This window comes from Caloenas nicobarica, chromosome 1 (genome assembly GCF_036013445.1).
Source record: "Caloenas nicobarica isolate bCalNic1 chromosome 1, bCalNic1.hap1, whole genome shotgun sequence".
Taxonomy (NCBI): Eukaryota; Metazoa; Chordata; class Aves; order Columbiformes; family Columbidae; genus Caloenas; species Caloenas nicobarica.
Genome location: NC_088245.1, coordinates 13859329 through 13878211, shown reverse-complemented (window position 1 = coordinate 13878211; position 18883 = coordinate 13859329). Strand labels below are relative to the sequence as shown.

Genomic DNA, 18883 nt, shown 5'->3' with positions numbered 1-18883 from the left:
GCTATCGTAGAAATATTTTAAGTGTTCTATAGAACAGAATATATATTCAATAGAATTTTTTTTTCCCTGTTTTTTCATGTTTCCTGTTTTTTTCCGTTACTTTAACATTACAGTTCTTTTTACATTAGTTCTTATATTGCCATTACTATTGTAGGATTTGAAAGTCTGCTTAGAAAGCCCATCTGTAAAATGAGTGATTATGCTAATGATTTTGTGAGTGGCAACTTGAGGACCAAGGTATTTAAATAGTTTAAACATATTTGGGCAGAAAACTGGGAATTAAGCACACATTTTCTAGTCTGTTGTCATAGAATGAGGCAGTCTTCCCTTTGACTATTATATTAATAGGTGGTAATAATACCAAATTAATTGTAGGTATGGGTCTTTTGCATAAAATCTCAGTAATTAAGGTTGTATCTTTATTACATGGGCAGTAAATATTTTCATTAATGAGTTTCAAGATATTTCCATAAAAATATAGAGATTCTTTAGCGTCCTGCTCAAAAGGTGTCCTATTTCACCATTAATATTCACAGACAATTACCTGAAAAGCATAAGATTTCTTTGTCCTGCTTCTGAGCCTGAACAGTATAGGTGGAAAATGTTCTGCTATTAAACATAAAACTGAAAAGACATAAGGGTATAAAGCAATCACATGCGATTTAGCAATAGATGGAGGTTATAGAACCAGAACAGTTCAGTGAGAGATACATTCATTTAAATTAGAAACATGGATATTTTCAAGTAAATTGACTGTTTCTTTTTGGTGCCAACATCTATGGCTGATTTTCAGACTGGAACTAATCTGGCCCTTACTATGTTAGAGCAGTCTATCAGTTGCTGTAGTTCACAACAGCTGGATGAGACATCACAAGCCACTGGGAGAAATAAATGTAACCCTTTCATTTCTTGACATCCTGCAGTGTTTGTGGGGATGTCAGAGAAGCTATTGGCAAACGTGTAGGCTTCACCAGTTTTCACCATCTGAGTTCCTCCTGCTCTGACTTTACTGGGAGAATTCTAATTTTGGCATTTACTGGCAAATTCTGGCTTCTCCGGATATATCAAGCAGCAAAATGGGACCATCATTTGGGGAGAAAATCTGAGCCACGTTCTTTATTTATTGAACTACTATTTATTGACAACTAGTTTACATTTTCTCTGTACAAATTCGTGTAACTGAAGAATACTTTATTATAAGTTACACATGCACTATTCTATATTTTTAGAAATATGCTAATTCAGGGGTATGATAATATAAGCTTTTTTTGGACAGTGGAAAACTAAAAGAAAAATAACATGTGGAGGCAAGCCATCCATGTAATGTGCCAAACTTGTGAAAGGATGTCGCAAATAGTTTTATCGTTCTCGACAAACACAGAATAAAAACAAGATAGCCCTTTGTGCCCCACAAGAGTACTTCTTCAATCCTGAACACTGATTTTCAAGTTTCTGCACTCTCGGTGCATTGACAAGACTAGAATCATAGAATAGCATTTTTTCAAAATCCCTTCTGCACTGCAGACAACGTTCTGCCTTGCAGGGCGGATTCCACAAATACAATTGGTTGGGGGGGAGATAAAAGGAATTTTAAAGCAATACTGGATGTGTAGCAAATAAGCCAAAACCTGAATAAAAATTCCTTGTATTCTTATTATTTGGAATTAAGAAACTATAAAAAGATGGAATGAAATGAATTTTGACATTCTTACAAGCATTTCGTCATTTCACTACATGTATATTCTAAATCTATGGGGACAAATCTTTAGCTGTGTTTTGTTCCATGTTTGTTTTAATGTACTTTCATTTCAGATCACAGTAGATGAGCACAAAGTTAAGAAAAAAAAAAAACAGATCAGTAATTTACATACTAGACTGAAAACTCACAGACAGGGAATTGTATTTTACGTATGATCATTGCATTGACTTCTGATCCTGCACATGCAGAAAAAATAATGCATTTATAAAATGATCTTACTGAGTCATGCAGGAAAAGTCTGTTTTGCAGAGTTTTATGATATCTAAGACTCATAATAACTTTTAAAACATCTTCCCTCACAAATGGTTTGAAGAAGGATATTAAAGTAGGATTTTACTGATCTGGGTCAAAGAATGAAGTATTAAATTCCATGTGTATCCTAACATTGATTCTCAGGTAAAGCTGTTTGTTCTTGAGGCAATCTATTAAACGTTGGAATTCCAAATGAGTTGAGAAAGCAATTTTTTTTTACTAAAATGCACACAAAATTTCATATTTCTACACCTTATCTTCAAGAGTGCCTGAATTTTCATAGATAATCCATAGGGAAAAGAAATTCAAGATAAAGATTTTATTGTTCTAGGAATAAAGGAAAATAAGACAAATACAAACAATATTGCAGCAGCATCTAAATGTTGACTAATTTAATTGAATCTTATCTGAATGCATGTTTTACCTTGGAACTTTCTCAACCTGATGGCTGAGATCTATTATCCAGCTTTAAGTTAAAAAACAGTTCAAGTGAAGAAAAAAAAAAAAAAAAGAAACAATCTTTGTAGGAGTATTATTAGCTGCTTCAGTATAATTGTTTTTGGCTTGCATAGAGGAAAACACTAAATTCCTGCTATTTGTGGTATCAAATGACTATGTTAAGCAAACAGTGTTTTTCCAGACAAAGAGATTAAAAGTCCTTCAGTCTGCAGTTAACGTTATGCAATCATTACTGAGTTCCAGAAAGATATGCTACTTCTGTCCCTCAACATTGTTGAGTTTGATCTGTTTACCTACTATCTACTAGCTCTCCTTTTGCGAATGGGAATTTCACTTAATTTTAGGTGTCTAACCAAAGGTAGAGCCTAGAAAATTACCTTACTTTATCTATATAGCAATTAGAGAAGAAGAGAGGTCTCCAGAGGTGATTCAGACTTCTTTGCAGCTCTGACCTGTCTTGGGATCCTTCTTGCTTTTTGCTATACAGAGATCCCAGGTTTCATAATTGTCTAACATAGACACGTCAGTTATATTCCTAATTTCAGTGCAGTAAAAAAAGGCTTTAGCATTTGCAGTCCATTTTTTAAATCACCATCAATATTGTTGAAACTTTCTTGATTTAGCATTTTTCCTATTTATTTCCCTGATTTGAAAGTCCTCTCAACTGTGATTCTTCTTCTACAATTATCAGAACAACCTGTAAGCCTCACAATTATTTGTCTTACTGCTCAGTTAAATGGCTCATATTTGCAAAGTCAGGAGCTTGAAAATAGGCTCCTGAGTCTGTATGTAGTTTTTTTCAGTGATATTTTTAAAGTCATGTCCAAAGTGAGAAGTAATGTAACGTAGCTAAGATCCATCATTTAAATGTATTTTCATCTGAATTTTGGGTATCTAGACATGAGAGATCTTGTATTCCTACTTTCTGTAACTGATTATGAAGTCAGATACTCAGTTCACCACCGGCCTAGGTAGGTACTCTTTAAAGTTAACAATATGTTCATGGTAAAAAAAATCCCAAGAACAATTGGCAGCAGCCCCACTAAGCCCCATCCCTTCATAGGAGACAGTTGTAGTTGGTTACAACTGGTCGTGTATTTGAACTGAGTCTTACAAAATCTCTTTGGTTTGAACAATAAGCACAGCTGAACGTGGCATGTTCTGCACCGACTCAGTTTTTGAGTGTCTGTTCCTTGGGAGCAGAGTTATTCTTTCTCATTATAGCGAATCTGTTCAGCAGTTACAAGGGGAAATCCTGCTGTCATAACAGCTAAAGAATAGTCAAACTGCTTTACAAACTGTGGATGATTTTATAGAAAAGTGAAAACTTCAGTCTTCTTTTGAAAAGGCATCATGCTCAGATTGTAACAGACAGTGTTATTACTATGTATTACAACAAACCGTATGATGTAACATGCCCTCTCTTGGGAATGGCTTGCTCTTTGTAGTATATGGACCAAGAACAAGACTCAGTTACGAGAAATTCACCTCTCAAACTGAAATTTCTAGGGGGTGATTTGTTTCACTTTAACATGTTAAACTACTTGGTGAATGTTGTAGGAATGTGTTGTCTTCCATTGTTGTGCTGCTTAAGAGCCAACAACGAGGAGGTCTGTGGCAGGGTTAGGTAAACTCTTACTTGAATGAATTGGTCGTGTCATGTTACAGCAATGAGTGCTTCTTGACCAGCAGAGGATGGAGATTTCCCAATATCTCCCTCAGGCAGCTGCTTGCATGATGTTCACAATTTAAACTAATCCCTTTCATACAGACTGGAGGTTTTTGGCTGAGGAAACTAGAGATAGGATTACGTTGTCCTACATTACATATACCAATAGTCAGTACCAAACTGCAGAATTTGGACGACTGAATTTCGTATTCTGTCCAGAGAACTAGCACCCATCTTTCCATGCTGACATTTTGCTTTCTGGTGATCACCACCAGTTGAAAAGAGAATTGCCTTTGCCATAGTAGCCCTACACTAGTACTAGTTGTTTTGCAATCGTTTGGAGTGGGCAAATCCAACCTGTCCCGGCTGATGGGTGAGGTCTGCAGTACTGTTTGCTCGTCCTCACTGATGTGTTACCCACATCAACCACATTCCCAAAGCCAGGGCGTCCTTTTGTCCAGCAGACATGTCTCAGCTGGAGCAGCTGGGAGAGCCTGGAGGTTACAAGATGGTTATCTTTCTGTATAACTCTTTTTTTCTGCAGCCTTCCCTCCTGCCCCCCAAGATTTTCCCTTTTTCCTTCTTCAGCTCTTTCTGACAATGCAGCTGTTTTCAGAGGAGCCTGATCCAGGGTTATACAGCTGCACCACGTCAGACCTGACCTTGAACGCAGGCAGCTGACAGAGGGTAGTTGATGGGATTTATGTTGCCATGCATTACCCGTAAGATATTTCCTACAGCTATTTTGATGGTAGGGCTTGCACTCTGTCATTTTGCAGGCTGTTACAGACACCACTGGAGGAAAAACATTCATGCCACACTTGTCCTGAGCTCAAAACACGTCAGGCTATTTGCATCCACAGTGCCGGTGTGTGTCATGAGCCACACCATGTCTGTCTGGACATGAGACCTGCACAAACAGTTTAAGCCTAAGAACGCATTTCACAGACATGTAGCCAGTTCTCCTCTAGTGCTGACACCCCCCTGCACAAAGTAAAAAGTGCGGAGTGCCACGATCCCTTATGAAGGAAGACATTTAATGTCAAAATATTTTAAAAAACTTATAAAAGGCCACTCCAGCCTGAAAATAAAGAGCAAGCCAACCTGGTCATGAGTTAAAAGATGGGGCATTATGCCAGAAAAGACGGTCTGCCTTGGTTATGAAGTCAGATACTCAGTTCATGAAAAAAAATCTCACACGCAAAAAGAACCCAAACATTAGGTTTGCAAAAAGAAGAAGAGCCAGAAACCCAATGTGTTTACCCCCTCCCGCAGTGCTAGAGGGAAGGAAAGCAGCCTTGGCCCTTGCGTGCACTGATGAGTATTTTTGGGGAACAGTGAACTGTGCTACAAAGGCTGGAGGCTGCAAGTGCAAGAACTAGAAGCATCTTCTGGGGCACTGCTACCTTCCTGACGTGTGATGGGTGGTGAGCTGCTGCTTAGCTTCTGCCTGGCTTTTCTGTGGCCATCTCCTGTCTGCTAACTGTGTCCACTGTCAGACAACACATATACCCTAAGCAAAGCTTGTGCTTTATGCTGCTGCTCCTCTTAAGCAATGGAACTAAGCACATCAGGCTTCTGCAGCAGCTGGAGAGATGGGGCACAGCAAGAATCCCTCCCTGTAGACTTTATCTTTGCAGGTTCCTCCTTTGGATTCCTGTCTCCTCGGGCCTTATTTGGCACCCAGGAGAACATGCCAGACTGCTTTTTTTTGGTGGATGTTTTGCAAAGGAATTCCTGGTGCAGAGCACAGCTGTAGTCTGAGCTGCAAAAGATTATACAACTTCAAAACCCTGGGAAATAGTGAGATCTCTATATGTGAATATCAGGAGACACTGTTTCTTGGGGAGGAATGGTTCACATGCATGTTGTCTGTAGAACATGAGGCTAAAAGGAAACTGTCCCGTACTTTACATAGCATTTATATGTTAAAGGAACTACTTTGTGTGTCACAGAGTGAACTGACATCTATTGGATTTGGGCAGTTGAAGAACTGACTCCCTGGAGTCATTCCCTGAAGTCACTGCCTGGAGGGAACAAACTGGACTGACAGATCCGTCTGTCCATTCGCATTTTCACTGACTGTTGCTCCCTTGGAGTGTGCAAAGTTGGTGATGTGGTCCTACAGGAAGGATTCTGTAAACGAGCTCCGTGTTACAGTAATTGCATAGGACCTTTCCTTGTATCCCATCTGAATTTAACACACATTTTACTATGGATCCGGAAAAAACAATGAAGACATTTTACCACATTCAAACCTTGCTTCAAACTAGACGTGAGCATCTGCCATGTGTGCATACCTCCTAAGGCTGGGAAAACAAAGGTACAAGGATGTGACAATGACAATCATTGCTGCTCCCGTGAATGGTGTTTCCTGTAGAAATTGCTGAACCTTACCGTTGCTTGCTTAGTAAACACATTTTTGGAACACATCCTGTCTTTCAATTATGTTGTTAAATTTTCAGAAGAATACGTATACCCCATGTATCTGTTTTTCTTTTAATGGGACTAATGCATTTCTTATTTTAGTGAGCATCTAGGTACCTGTGATTTTAAAGTATTGAAAATATCTCAGGCCTTTCCTGTGTTGTATTTGTTAGGCTTGCTAAGACATAAATTTTTTATTTCTTACTTAGATTTCAGTTGATGGCTTCAGAAATATTGCCAGTGGCTGCAGTGGAATTCAAGATTTGCTAATCAACAAAATGCCAGCTCTTACAGATGGATGTATTCAAGTAAGAAATTGGAAATAAATCTGTACTTTGAGAAACTTCCTGATGTTGGAACTGGGTTACCCTCTCAACTGACTTTAAATAAAGTTGTGCAGACACAGTTTAGGAGGAAAATTTATCTCCTAAAACATTTATAAAAACTATCACCTAATTATGTTTATAAAACTTACTCGCTTGCAGTCACTTTCAGAAAATTTCAGTTGTCTTCTTTTGCTACCTGAGTATGGCTGAATTGTGGTCTTCCAGTTTATAAATGAGAGTTTTTCAGTTTTTTCAGTGTTAAAGCAAATATAATATGTATAACAACATTCCGTTACTGGTTTTGCCCATCAAAAATGAATTTTCAGGCTTCTGCAAAAGTGATTGTTAACTAGATCACTGTCTCAGGTCTCTGCCATGTTTCATGTCTCCCAGCTACTTCTTTTCCTTGTGTTCCCAAATATAACAAATATAAGGAGAATTTTATTTGTTCATATACCACTCACTGTCTAGAAGTTACTGTTAAAATGGATTACAACTATTTGTTTGAAATTGTAATATTGGTATTATATACAGAATATTTGCTGATCTTTTGTTATGTGATAGCATAGGTGTATGAATGTTTTATTTCACCTTTTCTCCCTTTGAAGGCTCTGGTTGAAAAATGCCGACAGATAACGTCTGTTGTCTTTCTTGACTCTCCACATCTTTCTGATACAACTTTTAAAGCACTTGCTAAATGTAAACTTGTCAAGGTCAGCATTGAAGGTTAGTATAATTATTCACAAAATTATTAGGATGATGCATTTTTAAAATTCATCCAGATAATTTGAAATAAATAAGAATCTTTCAGCTGATTTCAGGTCCTTAATGTGCGTCAGATGAGTAACTTACATATTTTTATTTTTCAACAGGGAATAATCAAATTACTGATTTAAGTTTCAAGTTGATGAGTAAATTCTGCCCATACATCAGGCACATTCATGTGGCTGATTGCCACAAGATTACAGATGCTGGTCTCTCGATGATTTCACCATTGAAGCATATTCTTGTACTGAATGTAGCAGACTGTACAAGGTACTGTATCACGTCCAGATTTCTGTAAACCATTGTAAAGGAATTTTACTAAAGTTAGTTATACTTGTAATAAGTCCTGTTAGGACATCTTTCAGATTTAAAAATAAATTATTGGAGTCTTAATACATGTATCTTAATATTTAAAAAAATATTTTATACAAGTAGTTTTTTGTTCCTGTATCATGTTTTCAAAAATCCATTAATTATTACTCCAGTTCAAGCAAAAATATCAACTGTAGATGTAATATTACTTAATAGCCATGGCATATTTTAGTGCTGGAATGTGGCTATGAAGATGAAAATGATAACCAAAGACAATGCCAGTGCCAATGTTTAATATTATGAATATTAAATTAATACTTTAAAACTATCTAGTATTAAGATATAAATGAAACTGCCATTTTTTTTACAATTACCAAAAAACTTCGTAATTTATGTTGTAGAGGAAGGGTATATTTTATATGAAGACTGTTTTCCAATTCAGGTGTGTCATATATCAGTAGAAACAAAGACAAATAAAAGGGTTTCCAAAGCTGCGTGCTGGTTCCCTGTTCTGTGACACAGTGATGGAGCCAAGGGTGGGAGGGAACAGGGAAGGCAAAACCTCCAAATGTTTCAAAATCAACAGACCTATAAAATAATCCAAAGAAACTAGAGTTGCTGCTCATCTTAACATTTCTAATGTCATGTGAAGTTTTAGGGACTCTGCTTTAATGTGTAACTAAAGTACTTTTTGTGCCTGTTAATGCTGTATAAAAATCCGGTCACATTGCATGTAGATGCGCTGGGAAGTGCTGGAGGAGCATGGTGACGACAGGCTGGTGGTTCAGCTGGGCAGGTGGGACAGCTGCCTGAATTTTCTGGTTTAACATTTCGAAGGCTGGATTTTCCACTCTTGTCAGCCAAATCTCGGGCTGTGAGTGTGTTTGCACGTGTCTGCTGTCTCTACTGCAAAAGAATTGCTGAATTACCTTAACAAAACTTTTTAAGTGGTTGTAAAGCTATTGTAAAACTCTGTACTTATTTTATCGCTTTTGCAGACACTTGTAAAAGTTTCAGCATTAACAGAGTTATAGATTGTAACACCTCTGAACTTGGTAAAGAGTTTGTCTCAAGAGATATGAAACTACAGAAGGGGAATTGTTAGTATTTGTGTTTCTCTTATTTGGACAAGGTGTTGCTATAAAAGTTAACATTGTGAGTTATGAACATTTAGGAATTTCTCATAGAAATCAAGGGAGGCACCATGCTGGTGGTAGAATCTTAAAAACAGATTTTGAAATGCTTGGCCATCTTAGTACTCTTAATCAGTTTCTCTTTTTTTCCCACTGATACTTTATCTTACTCTAAGAGTTTAAGTTTTTCTAAGTTAGTCATATGCAAATTTTTTGAGAAATGAAAGGAGCAGAAAGAGCAAATCTAACAATTCAGAATTCTTAAATTACAGGAAGTATTTGACTATATGTGAAAAATGAAGAAAGAAAATTAACTGATCATGATTATTAGAATTAAGAAATAACAGAGATGTGAGTAAAAAGGTGTCTAAAAATGGACACAGGCAATGTGGTGGCTCATACCCTTGGCACATTTTCCCAGTTTAAGTATGTTATCTTCATGTATGATAGAGCAGTCTGTGGCCTGTGTTCTTATACAGTTAATCAGCTGGTTAGTGAAACTGAGCATGTGTATTTACAGCATAATTATTTCAGAAGTTACAATGTCACTATTTCAGCCCTGAAGCCCAGTGTGGCTGCAGAAAATATATAGATTTTTTTTTTTTTTTTTTTTTTTAATTCAGTTGACTCTATTGCCAGGCTCTGCATTCCTTACAGACTCTATGCAAGATAATTATTCTGAAAGTATAATTCTTAAATTTGTCTATCTTGAATGAAAAACAACTGCACCGTGAAATAACAGCAATATATATACCACAGTGGTTGAATTATTGCAGAGTGATTACTTTAACACTTGATGAATTATAGCTTCATCTGTAGCTTGTGGTCACACAACGAGGCTCTGTTCAGGTTATTGTTTTGTTAGTAGTACTATTCCTACCCATATGTTTCTAGGACTTTGGGACTTGCAGTGATTCTTTGTGCTGCAACAAACCATACAAGCCAAAACATGATTCATTCCAACAAAATTCTGGGATTAATTTTCTATTCATCAGGGAACATGGAACAAATACTGGGAACGCATTGAAAAGCTAAGGTACAAGTAATGTTAAACATACCAGAGGTATGAACTGTATTGAAACACTTACCCAAGTTGTAGTCAGCTCTCTGATACTCTCAACTTGGCAGAAAGATTTTATATCTATCAGCTTATTTTTTATAACCTTTGTGTATATTAAAGGTGATTCGTGTGTGAGACACACAGTTGATTAAGTGAAACACTCCGAGGAAGAACTCAAGTTAACTTCATACATGTGTACAGAACAGCTACTACCTGTATATACTACCTAAGACTTTTTCTTCTGTGTTAGATCATTTTTCATTTAAATTATTTCAGTTCCTTAAATCAGCAAAGATACTAAAACAAGTATTGCTCTGAAATGATTAAACAGATTCTGATACGTTCTAGATGTGTTTTCCAAGCTCTGCCTTTTGGGGTGCTATCACATCTGAGTGTTGGAACTAATAGCAATTCTCATAATCTTCATTAAACTTTTTTCCAGAAAGTTCTGGTTTTCAGTGGTTCCAGAGAACAGCATCTTTCTAATTGAGCCATTAATTATTCTGACTCCTTTTTTGGGGTTTAAAAGGCTATTGAAAAAATACCTTTATTAATTTCTGCTTATCTGCAATGTAGGCTGCTGAATGCAAATTTTATATTGACTTGTATGGAGTAGGAAAAATACATATTATAAATATTGCCTACATTTCTCTTTTAGAATCAGTGATGGAGGTGTAAGGCCATTTGTACAAGGTTCATCAGGAGCTAAGCTAAGAGAGCTGAATTTGACTAATTGTATTCGTGTCACTGATGCTTCTGTCACAGAAATAGCACAAAGGTACTGTAATACAGTACAACATTTTTCTAGTGTGGTTAGACTTGCAGTATATTTCTAATGTTAAAGTTCTTAATATGTTAATAAATGGGTAAAATTATACAGCCAATTATATGCAGAAAATTGTACTAGATAAATGACTAGTCTCTTTTGGCATTGTGAATCTCTGTAAAAATGGTGCATTATATAATGGGGAATTCATCCACATAAATATGGAAATGTGAGAATTCTTAATTTTAGGGGGGAAAAAAGTGCTTAAATGGTGGTTGTCAGCGACAAAGGTGCGTTAAAAGATTGGTATGTATAAGTCACATTTTTGTAAACTCAATAAATACTCACAAGCAAAAAGCACGCTATTGCTAAACCTCTTCAGTTGCAGTTCCTCAGAAGGAGTATCGGCATTGGCAATCAAAAGACAATTTTAAAATCTCCAGAGGAGATTGGAATCAGTCTTTCCACTCTTTACGAGACCTCCCAGCAGGGCCCTATTTATGCTTTTCTAACAGTAGTTGCAATTAATTGTAGCATGCTTGCTGGGGAGTGCTTTCTCTGGTTTAATGGTGGAGTGTTACCCCTAAAGCTCTGAGCATCAATGCCTTGCTGGAGGAGTCAGATTTCTTAAATCTTCTGGTTTGATTATGGGAAGATACAGTTTACAGTTCTTTATTATGCAGCAAAAATCAGGTTTCCGCGTATGGTGAGTGCTGATTTGCAGAACCTCCAATGTCTTAATTTACTGTACAGCATTATTTGCAAAGCTGTAGCTGGGTGTGGGCACAGCCATGGGGTCCTGAATTCTGTCCTTGTATCAAGCTGTGAAGTTCTGTGCAAGATACGAGAGATTTGGAGATGGGGAGAAGTCAAGCATCAAGCTAATTAAAGAAATACTTCTATGTAATAGAGCTCCTTGATTTCCATATTTTGATTTGATTGCTGCTCATGGTTTGAAATATTTGTGATGCTTATGCATGAGTGGAATCCATGGAAGTGCCTATGTAGGGTAGCTATCAGAAGTCTGAAGTGCTTATTTTCATAGATCCCCTGAAAAAACTTAGCAAGGGTTATTACAAAAATATACTACGTTTCTATAACAGAAGTGGAAAGCTGACATTTCTGGTTTTTGTTTAATTTAGATGTCATGAATTGACCTACCTAAATCTGCGTTACTGTGAAAATGTCACTGATGCTGGAATTGAAGTCTTGGGAAATATGTCGTCATTGATATCCCTTGATATCTCTGGAACCAGCATCTCAGATATGGTATATATATGATTAAAGAATGAAGAGTGTGTTTATTATTTATTTAGGCTTTCTGAAAAAAAAATGCAGTAAGAATCCATTTATTTAAAAAATTGCATGGATATGAAGCAGTGGAGCTGCAATGTCATTAAAACGTATTTTAGAAATGTGTATAGTATACTATTAGCCCATGTAGAGACAGTAACAAATGAAAGGTAATTCTTAAGTTGGACAATTCTTTTATTTGAAAGAGAAACAGCAACAGAAATGGTCAGAAAGAAGAAGTTCGGCTGCTGGGAAGCTGCTCTGAAAAGAATGTTTATTAAGCAGATTTTTTTTTTGCTCTAGGATGATTAGGCCTGAGAAAGACTGTAAACCTGGTATTTTTATTTAAAAATTTAAATTTCTAAAAATTGTGTTTCTCATGAACTAGATTTTATGGTGAAAAATCCTGAACATTAGCTGTAGCAGAAGCACTGCTCTATAATGTGGTCTGGAAAATAGTTGCCAGTGAAAGAATTACTAACAAGGTGTCTTTAATGTGTCAAGTTGCTAAGACTCTGGGCAGCAGAATAGCGAGTGTGGGAGCCAGGTTAAGCATCACAGGCAACCGCATGAGTGTTTTTGGCAGGTCTTGCCTTGTGTGCAGGGTCCAGAGCCAGTTCTGCTGCTTCTTTTACTTTTGGGGCAAACTCTTTTCATTGAACACAAAAATCTGGGAGAAACCTCGTGAAGAAAACTTGCCACAGAGACTATTCACTCAGTCAGTGTTCAAACGGAATTCTGACCAAGAACTTTATTTGGCTATAGCACAGAGTTTGTGCAAAAGTAATTAAAATGTTAAAAAATAATTAAAATGCCTGTATCTTTAATGGAGGCCTGAAAAATTTAAAACGAAATTAAGCTAAATAAAGAGGTTTGGGAAATCCAAGAATGCTTCATTGAATGTGATCATTTAAAATATCATAAAAATCATATCTGAGTGAAATTTATGCTGCCTTGAGTTACAGTCCCACAATGTTTCAACGTAAATGTTTTCTTTCTCGTTGCCTGCCACAGCCATTCTTTTAAAATGCTGTGTTGTTTCTTACTCCAGTTTTCACACAGCCCAACCCATGACCCCGGCAATAAGCCAAGCTCTTTTGCTTACTCTGCATTTCTCAGACTTTCAGTTTTCTCTCTCCCATAAGGCAGATCAATTAACCCAGAAACTGACCATTTATCTTTTTTGTAACTTCTGATCTGATTGCTAGTACTAGCTACAAAACTGTTATGGTTCTTGCTGTTTGTTATGTTGAAGTATATAACATTCAGACATGTATAAAAAATACACTGTCTAATCTTCAAACTCTATTTGATAAAAGAAAATCTAGCTGTCTGCTTTGTAACAAGCTACTATTTTTATTCTTTGACTTTATATTATATATTTTGTTAGCATGTAGAGGAAGTTGTATGAAGATCTATTTCAATTTCAATTCTGTAAGTATTGCTTTAAAAATGTAGCAGAGAGCGCAACGTTTTATGTGCAGCAATCAACAGCATTATGCTGTGCTGGTAAAGAAAAATTGCAAACCTCATATGCTTTCCCACAGTCTGTGCAGCAGATCTCTGTTGCTTTTGCTCCCTTGCTCTTCAGTATGAAAGATGTAGAATGTGCTACACGGATTTGCACTACACAAGAGAATTCTCCTTTCTGTTTTTTCAAACGACAGCAGAATCATTCTGCAGAGCAGAATTTACTGCAGTAAGGATGGCATATGCTTAAGGGAAGGATGGGGAAAAAGCTACATTAGAATCAGATTTTCTTACAGATTTGTCTCAGGCACACATTTTTAAGTCTCAATAACTTTTTTTAATAGTGGGAAGGACATTTGTTCTGATTTTATCCGAAGTACTAGAAATTGGTTTCTTAGAGTTACAAACAACTTAAGAGACTTAGAAATGAAAAGATTTGCAACTTAGTGACAGCATTTATTTTTTTAAAAAAAACCCCCCACAATGACAGACCAAAGATGTTGAGTTCTTTGAAAAAAATAGCATTAAATTCTTTGAGAAAACTCCCTTTTGTTTTCTAGCTAGCTCCCTATCCCTCATTGTTTCTCTCAAATTTTGTTCTTCTAAACTCCCTGGAATAGGAACCATAGTGTTCTAAATTGTGAGTATGGTGAACATGTTCATGAATGCATAGATAATATCATAAGTAATTTTAGATATAATTTTAAAGGTATTTACAATATATGCAAGGTCTTTAAGTTTCTATTATGAAGCTGGAAACATTCGCGTTTAGGACCGAAACATACTTGTCTTTTTGATAATAGCAGACTCAGTGGAAATGCTTCTGTGAGTTAGAGAAGCAGCTTCATTTATACGATTTATTCTCATACTCTCCATATTTTTGTTCAAACGTCTTGAACTTTTTCTGATGTCTATATGATACAGCGTTGGAAGCTTTGAAAGTGAGCAGCTGCCTTGCTTTCCTCATTCCAACACAAGCTGCTCACGCATCTGGCCTGGCCCACCCATCTTCTTGGGACATTAAAAACAGATTAAGCATAGAAGTGTCAGGACATTCAAAGGAAGTGTCTTAAATCAAGCAGGATTTAGACAGAAAAAGTATTAAAAGGAATAATTAAAGGAATTGTTAAAGAAACTTATTTGACTCCTGAGTTATATAGAAGATCCAGCAACAAAACCAGTAGATGCCCTGACATAGACTCAGGGACCTTCATATCAGTGGTGAATTATATGCAGTGTAATAATGAGAGAGAAAAAATAACCTAAAACCTAAACAACATGCAAAATGCTTTGAAAATGACAAGAACCCTGATTCACTTCTGAAAGCAAAGATAAAAAGGAAATGTGAAGTATACAGAGAAATATTCTTTACTTCTGCATTTTCTTCTGTGATGACTGTCATGCATTAAATTCTCTCTCGTAATAATCTAGGGCCTCATTCTCTCTTCTGGCTGAAATGCCTCCTCAAGAACTGTCTGTGGAATCAAGTCAGCTAATCAGTCACAGATTTTTTGTGTGATATGTGTAGTTACTCTTTAAAGTTGAGAATAATTTGTAATCATTGGGAACTCTGGAGCAGCGGTTGTATGGATGTATAAACAACTCAGCTTCTTTTCTTATCTGTTTGTACTTCATGGTCTTCAGATCCTGGCCTTGAAGGCCAAGCTGCAACATAAATATTTACTAATATTTTAACAAAAAGTTTCTAAATAGGAAAAAAAACCACCCCAGAAGTGGCATTTTGGCTTTCCACAGTTTTCTAGAGTAATTTCTGTGCATTTTCAGTGGGATTCTGAATCTACAGTGAGTTGAATCCATAGCCCAGCTCCACATTTTGGTCTGTTAGAAAATTAGGCCAGTGAGACTGAGGAAGAGCCTGTGAAGGTTAAAAAAAAATATTATCAGGTCTAATAGATATAACCAGACTGCAAATGAACTAGTAGCATTTTATTTGCAAAGGAAAGGATGTGACAAATCACATGCATTCCCAAGGCAGGGAGAAGGAAATGTTAAAATGTATTAAAGTGGGCTCCAAATTCAGATGTTAGCATTCCTGTTTGCTTGGGAAAATAGAGGAAGTTAGAATTTCACCTGGAGACTTAGAAACTTAGTTCTGCTTAAAAATAGGATATAGTAACACAGAGAGTCCTTATAATTGATGCCAGATGTGCGAACACCTTGAGTCCCAATGCAAATCAGTAGGAACTAAAGGCACTTAGCAATGTTGAAAATCTGGCTCGATATTTTTACAGAACATTTTGTTACAATGGAAGCCCTGTTGTCTGAACTTAAAGAAACATTGGCAACTGTATTTCATAAATTATGTTCTGGTCTAACTGCGAACGACGTTAGGTACAGAAATTAAATTTTATGGTGTGCATTATACATGAAGTTGTACAGGGGGATTTCCGCACTGCAGTAGAAAAATGTCTCTACAGTTCCTGGAAACAGATCCAACTCACCTTTATATTAGCTCTGGTACTGGAAATAGTAGAGCAACCTTTGCTTAAGGACATTGATTTTTGAGAAGGTTTTTGCTATCTGAAACTGAACTGTGTTCTGCCACATATGCATTGTTATTAGCAAAATGTACTGCACACAGGAGTGACACTCTTCTCTTCTAGTAAATTCATGAAACTGGTGCCTGACTGTGGGTAATAAGTACAGAAATCTAGGAGTCGAGAGGATAAGGTGAGCCATTTCATATTAAATGGCTCAGAAACGGAAGGTGGGAGATGCCTCCTAAGAGCTCTCTTCCAACATCACAGTCACTTTGAGGCCAGTCTGTTTGGTTTGGGGAATGAGCAGGAATTAACATCTGTGTGTCTCTGGAATGTAAAGATACGTTACAGATGCTGACCTGTAGGGTTACAGGGAGATATGTGAGCAGAAACCTCAGAAGATGTTTAAAACAGCGTAGCGCACGGTTATTATTAGCGGGAGACGGTACATTCATTGCAGTCTGCAGTAGAAAGGCAGAGACTTGCAGCTCGTGAATGTCAATAACAAAGAGCAGTGCTTTGGGATGCCATCGCCTCCGGCGGCTCTTGTCTTTAGCAAGTGGAGACCCTCACCAACCAGTACAGTCGATACTGATCTTCTCATCTGCAAAAAACATGGTGAAATAATAAGAAATGATGTTCTGCAAATGTTTGTAGGCCTCACGTAATAAAGTAAAAGCAACAGAACAAAAATGTAAAATATTGCTTTGAAAAAAAACAGCTATTGGAGAAGAATAAATAGTTTCTTTTAAAGTTATTTTCTAAATGGAAATGGTTATATATTAATACATGCTATACAAGAGATGCAGGACGTCTTCCCTTTCTCCATGGCAAAAGACAATTGATCCAAGATAGATGGGATGATTTTTCATGTTAAAGGGGAAATATACTTTTGGAGACAGATAGAGTGGGTGATCCTCATCTGTGTGCTGCACAGTATCTGTTTTGCTAGCATCCATTTCCAGGAGTTCCAATCATAATACGATAGCTCTGACCATATCTTTAAAAAATGCCAGGAGGCTTAGTGTAAAAGATAAAAGTCTCTGAAAATAGGTCAGTATCCTGGATGGGAATCCCTGATGTTATTTATGAGGGAACACTGCTGAATAAATCTGGAAGCCTAATAAAACTAGTGATAATTAGCTCCTTTTTATATATGTTAGATACAAAGGTAATGTTAAAAATTTCATATAGATTCAACTTCCTGTGTAGAGCTTGTTTGAAGAGATTTATTTTTGGAAACGTAAAAGTTTTGTAGTTTTTCTATGTAATAGACAGTTCCTAATGACATTCCCTGTCTTCCATGTCTTCACTCTTTCCCTTCTCAAATCTGGAATTATTAATGTAACACCTCAAAGGAGACCTTGACTTTCCTTGAAAAAAAAAAGTTGTTCTGTGATTCAATGTCACTCTAGTTATATAAAATTATAAATTAACTTTGAAGTCATAGCAGCATTAGTTGTTACATAGCAAAAAAACTTTATAATATTATTTAATATTTCATCACCATGTATATTAAAGTGATACCACATATAAATAAAGAAAAAGGCAGAAGAAATTATGTCTATAAGGTCACACCTATCACTGTCAGTCTCTGCTGTAAGGAATTCAAGTTCTGACATAAACCCATTTGGGGTTTAAGTACAAATTTTTTTTTTTTTTTTTTGGTCTTGTATAGGAGTGCTCTGGTCAACAAAAATTTGAAATCTGTATACTAATAGTTTCATGAAGCTATTGAAAATAGTGGTCACCACATAACTCTGTCTGCTGAGAAAAATGCAAATTTCTTTGTTTTCCTAAGTAGCTGGGATTGGAAATCTCTTTCATTGTTCCTTTTTTCCTTTTTATTCAGCCTGTGAGGTTTCAGGAATTCGCAAAATTTGAACTCTAGCCGCACTCTTCTAGCATTATCATTACAGTGTCCACATCTGGATTCCAGACACTATTTACATGTGCTTATTTTTTCAAGATATTTCCTCTGTGCAGTGCTGTTCACTGCCTAATTGTAGATAATTTATTAACCATATGCAATGAAGTGATAACTTTGTTTTTTCAGTAAAGTTTACTGATATGAAGCACAGAGATCTGCTGTGACTATCAAAATACATTTTACAAAATCAACATTTAATTCTCCTTCAGAATAGATCAGAACATGGTCCCGTTTCCTGGTGTACAAGCAGTAAAAATCACAAAACACTTTCAGATCCTTTTGGACTCCTAAACCAGGAATTTACCGAAGTTTTCAACTCCCTATTGTCTTGAATACGGGGGTTGTTCATGCACCTATGAGTGTGACTGCACTGTTTCAGATGTTGTCTCGTACCATAGCTGTTGCCACAAAGCCCTCACTGGTAAGCAAATCATAAAGGCAGAAATTTTAAGATATTATTTCATCATAGCAAATAGTATTTTGTTCTTCCAACAAAAAATCTGTGAAAAGTTGTTTCAACCCTAAATTTTGGAGGGTCTGTAAATGTATTTTGCTTTATGAGATTCCTGGTCTGTGTCCTGTCTAAGTATTTCACATCATGCTACTTTTCTTCAGTTTCTTTCTTTCTGAACAGGTAGGAAGATTTTTTTTTTTTGCTTTCTCAATTGAATTATTTCTGCAAAGAATTCTTAAAACTTGTACATACTTCAAGCAAAAATCGAAAGATAAACTATATGTGTTCTGCTGAAGAGAATGTCTTA

The 18883-nt window shown here is 36.4% G+C and overlaps 1 protein-coding gene across 1 annotated transcript in view; it reads left to right on the top strand.

The window, feature by feature from the left end:
• The window catches only part of FBXL13 (F-box and leucine rich repeat protein 13), an 84462-nt gene that overhangs the window by 46888 nt on the left and 18691 nt on the right, over nt 1–18883 (top strand). Inside the window, exons 13-17 of the mRNA XM_065658322.1 lie at nt 6776–6874; nt 7501–7618; nt 7765–7927; nt 10821–10940; nt 12071–12197. Of these exons, the coding sequence (XP_065514394.1) occupies nt 6776–6874; nt 7501–7618; nt 7765–7927; nt 10821–10940; nt 12071–12197 (627 nt within the window). The remainder of the gene's footprint in view (nt 1–6775; nt 6875–7500; nt 7619–7764; nt 7928–10820; nt 10941–12070; nt 12198–18883) is intronic.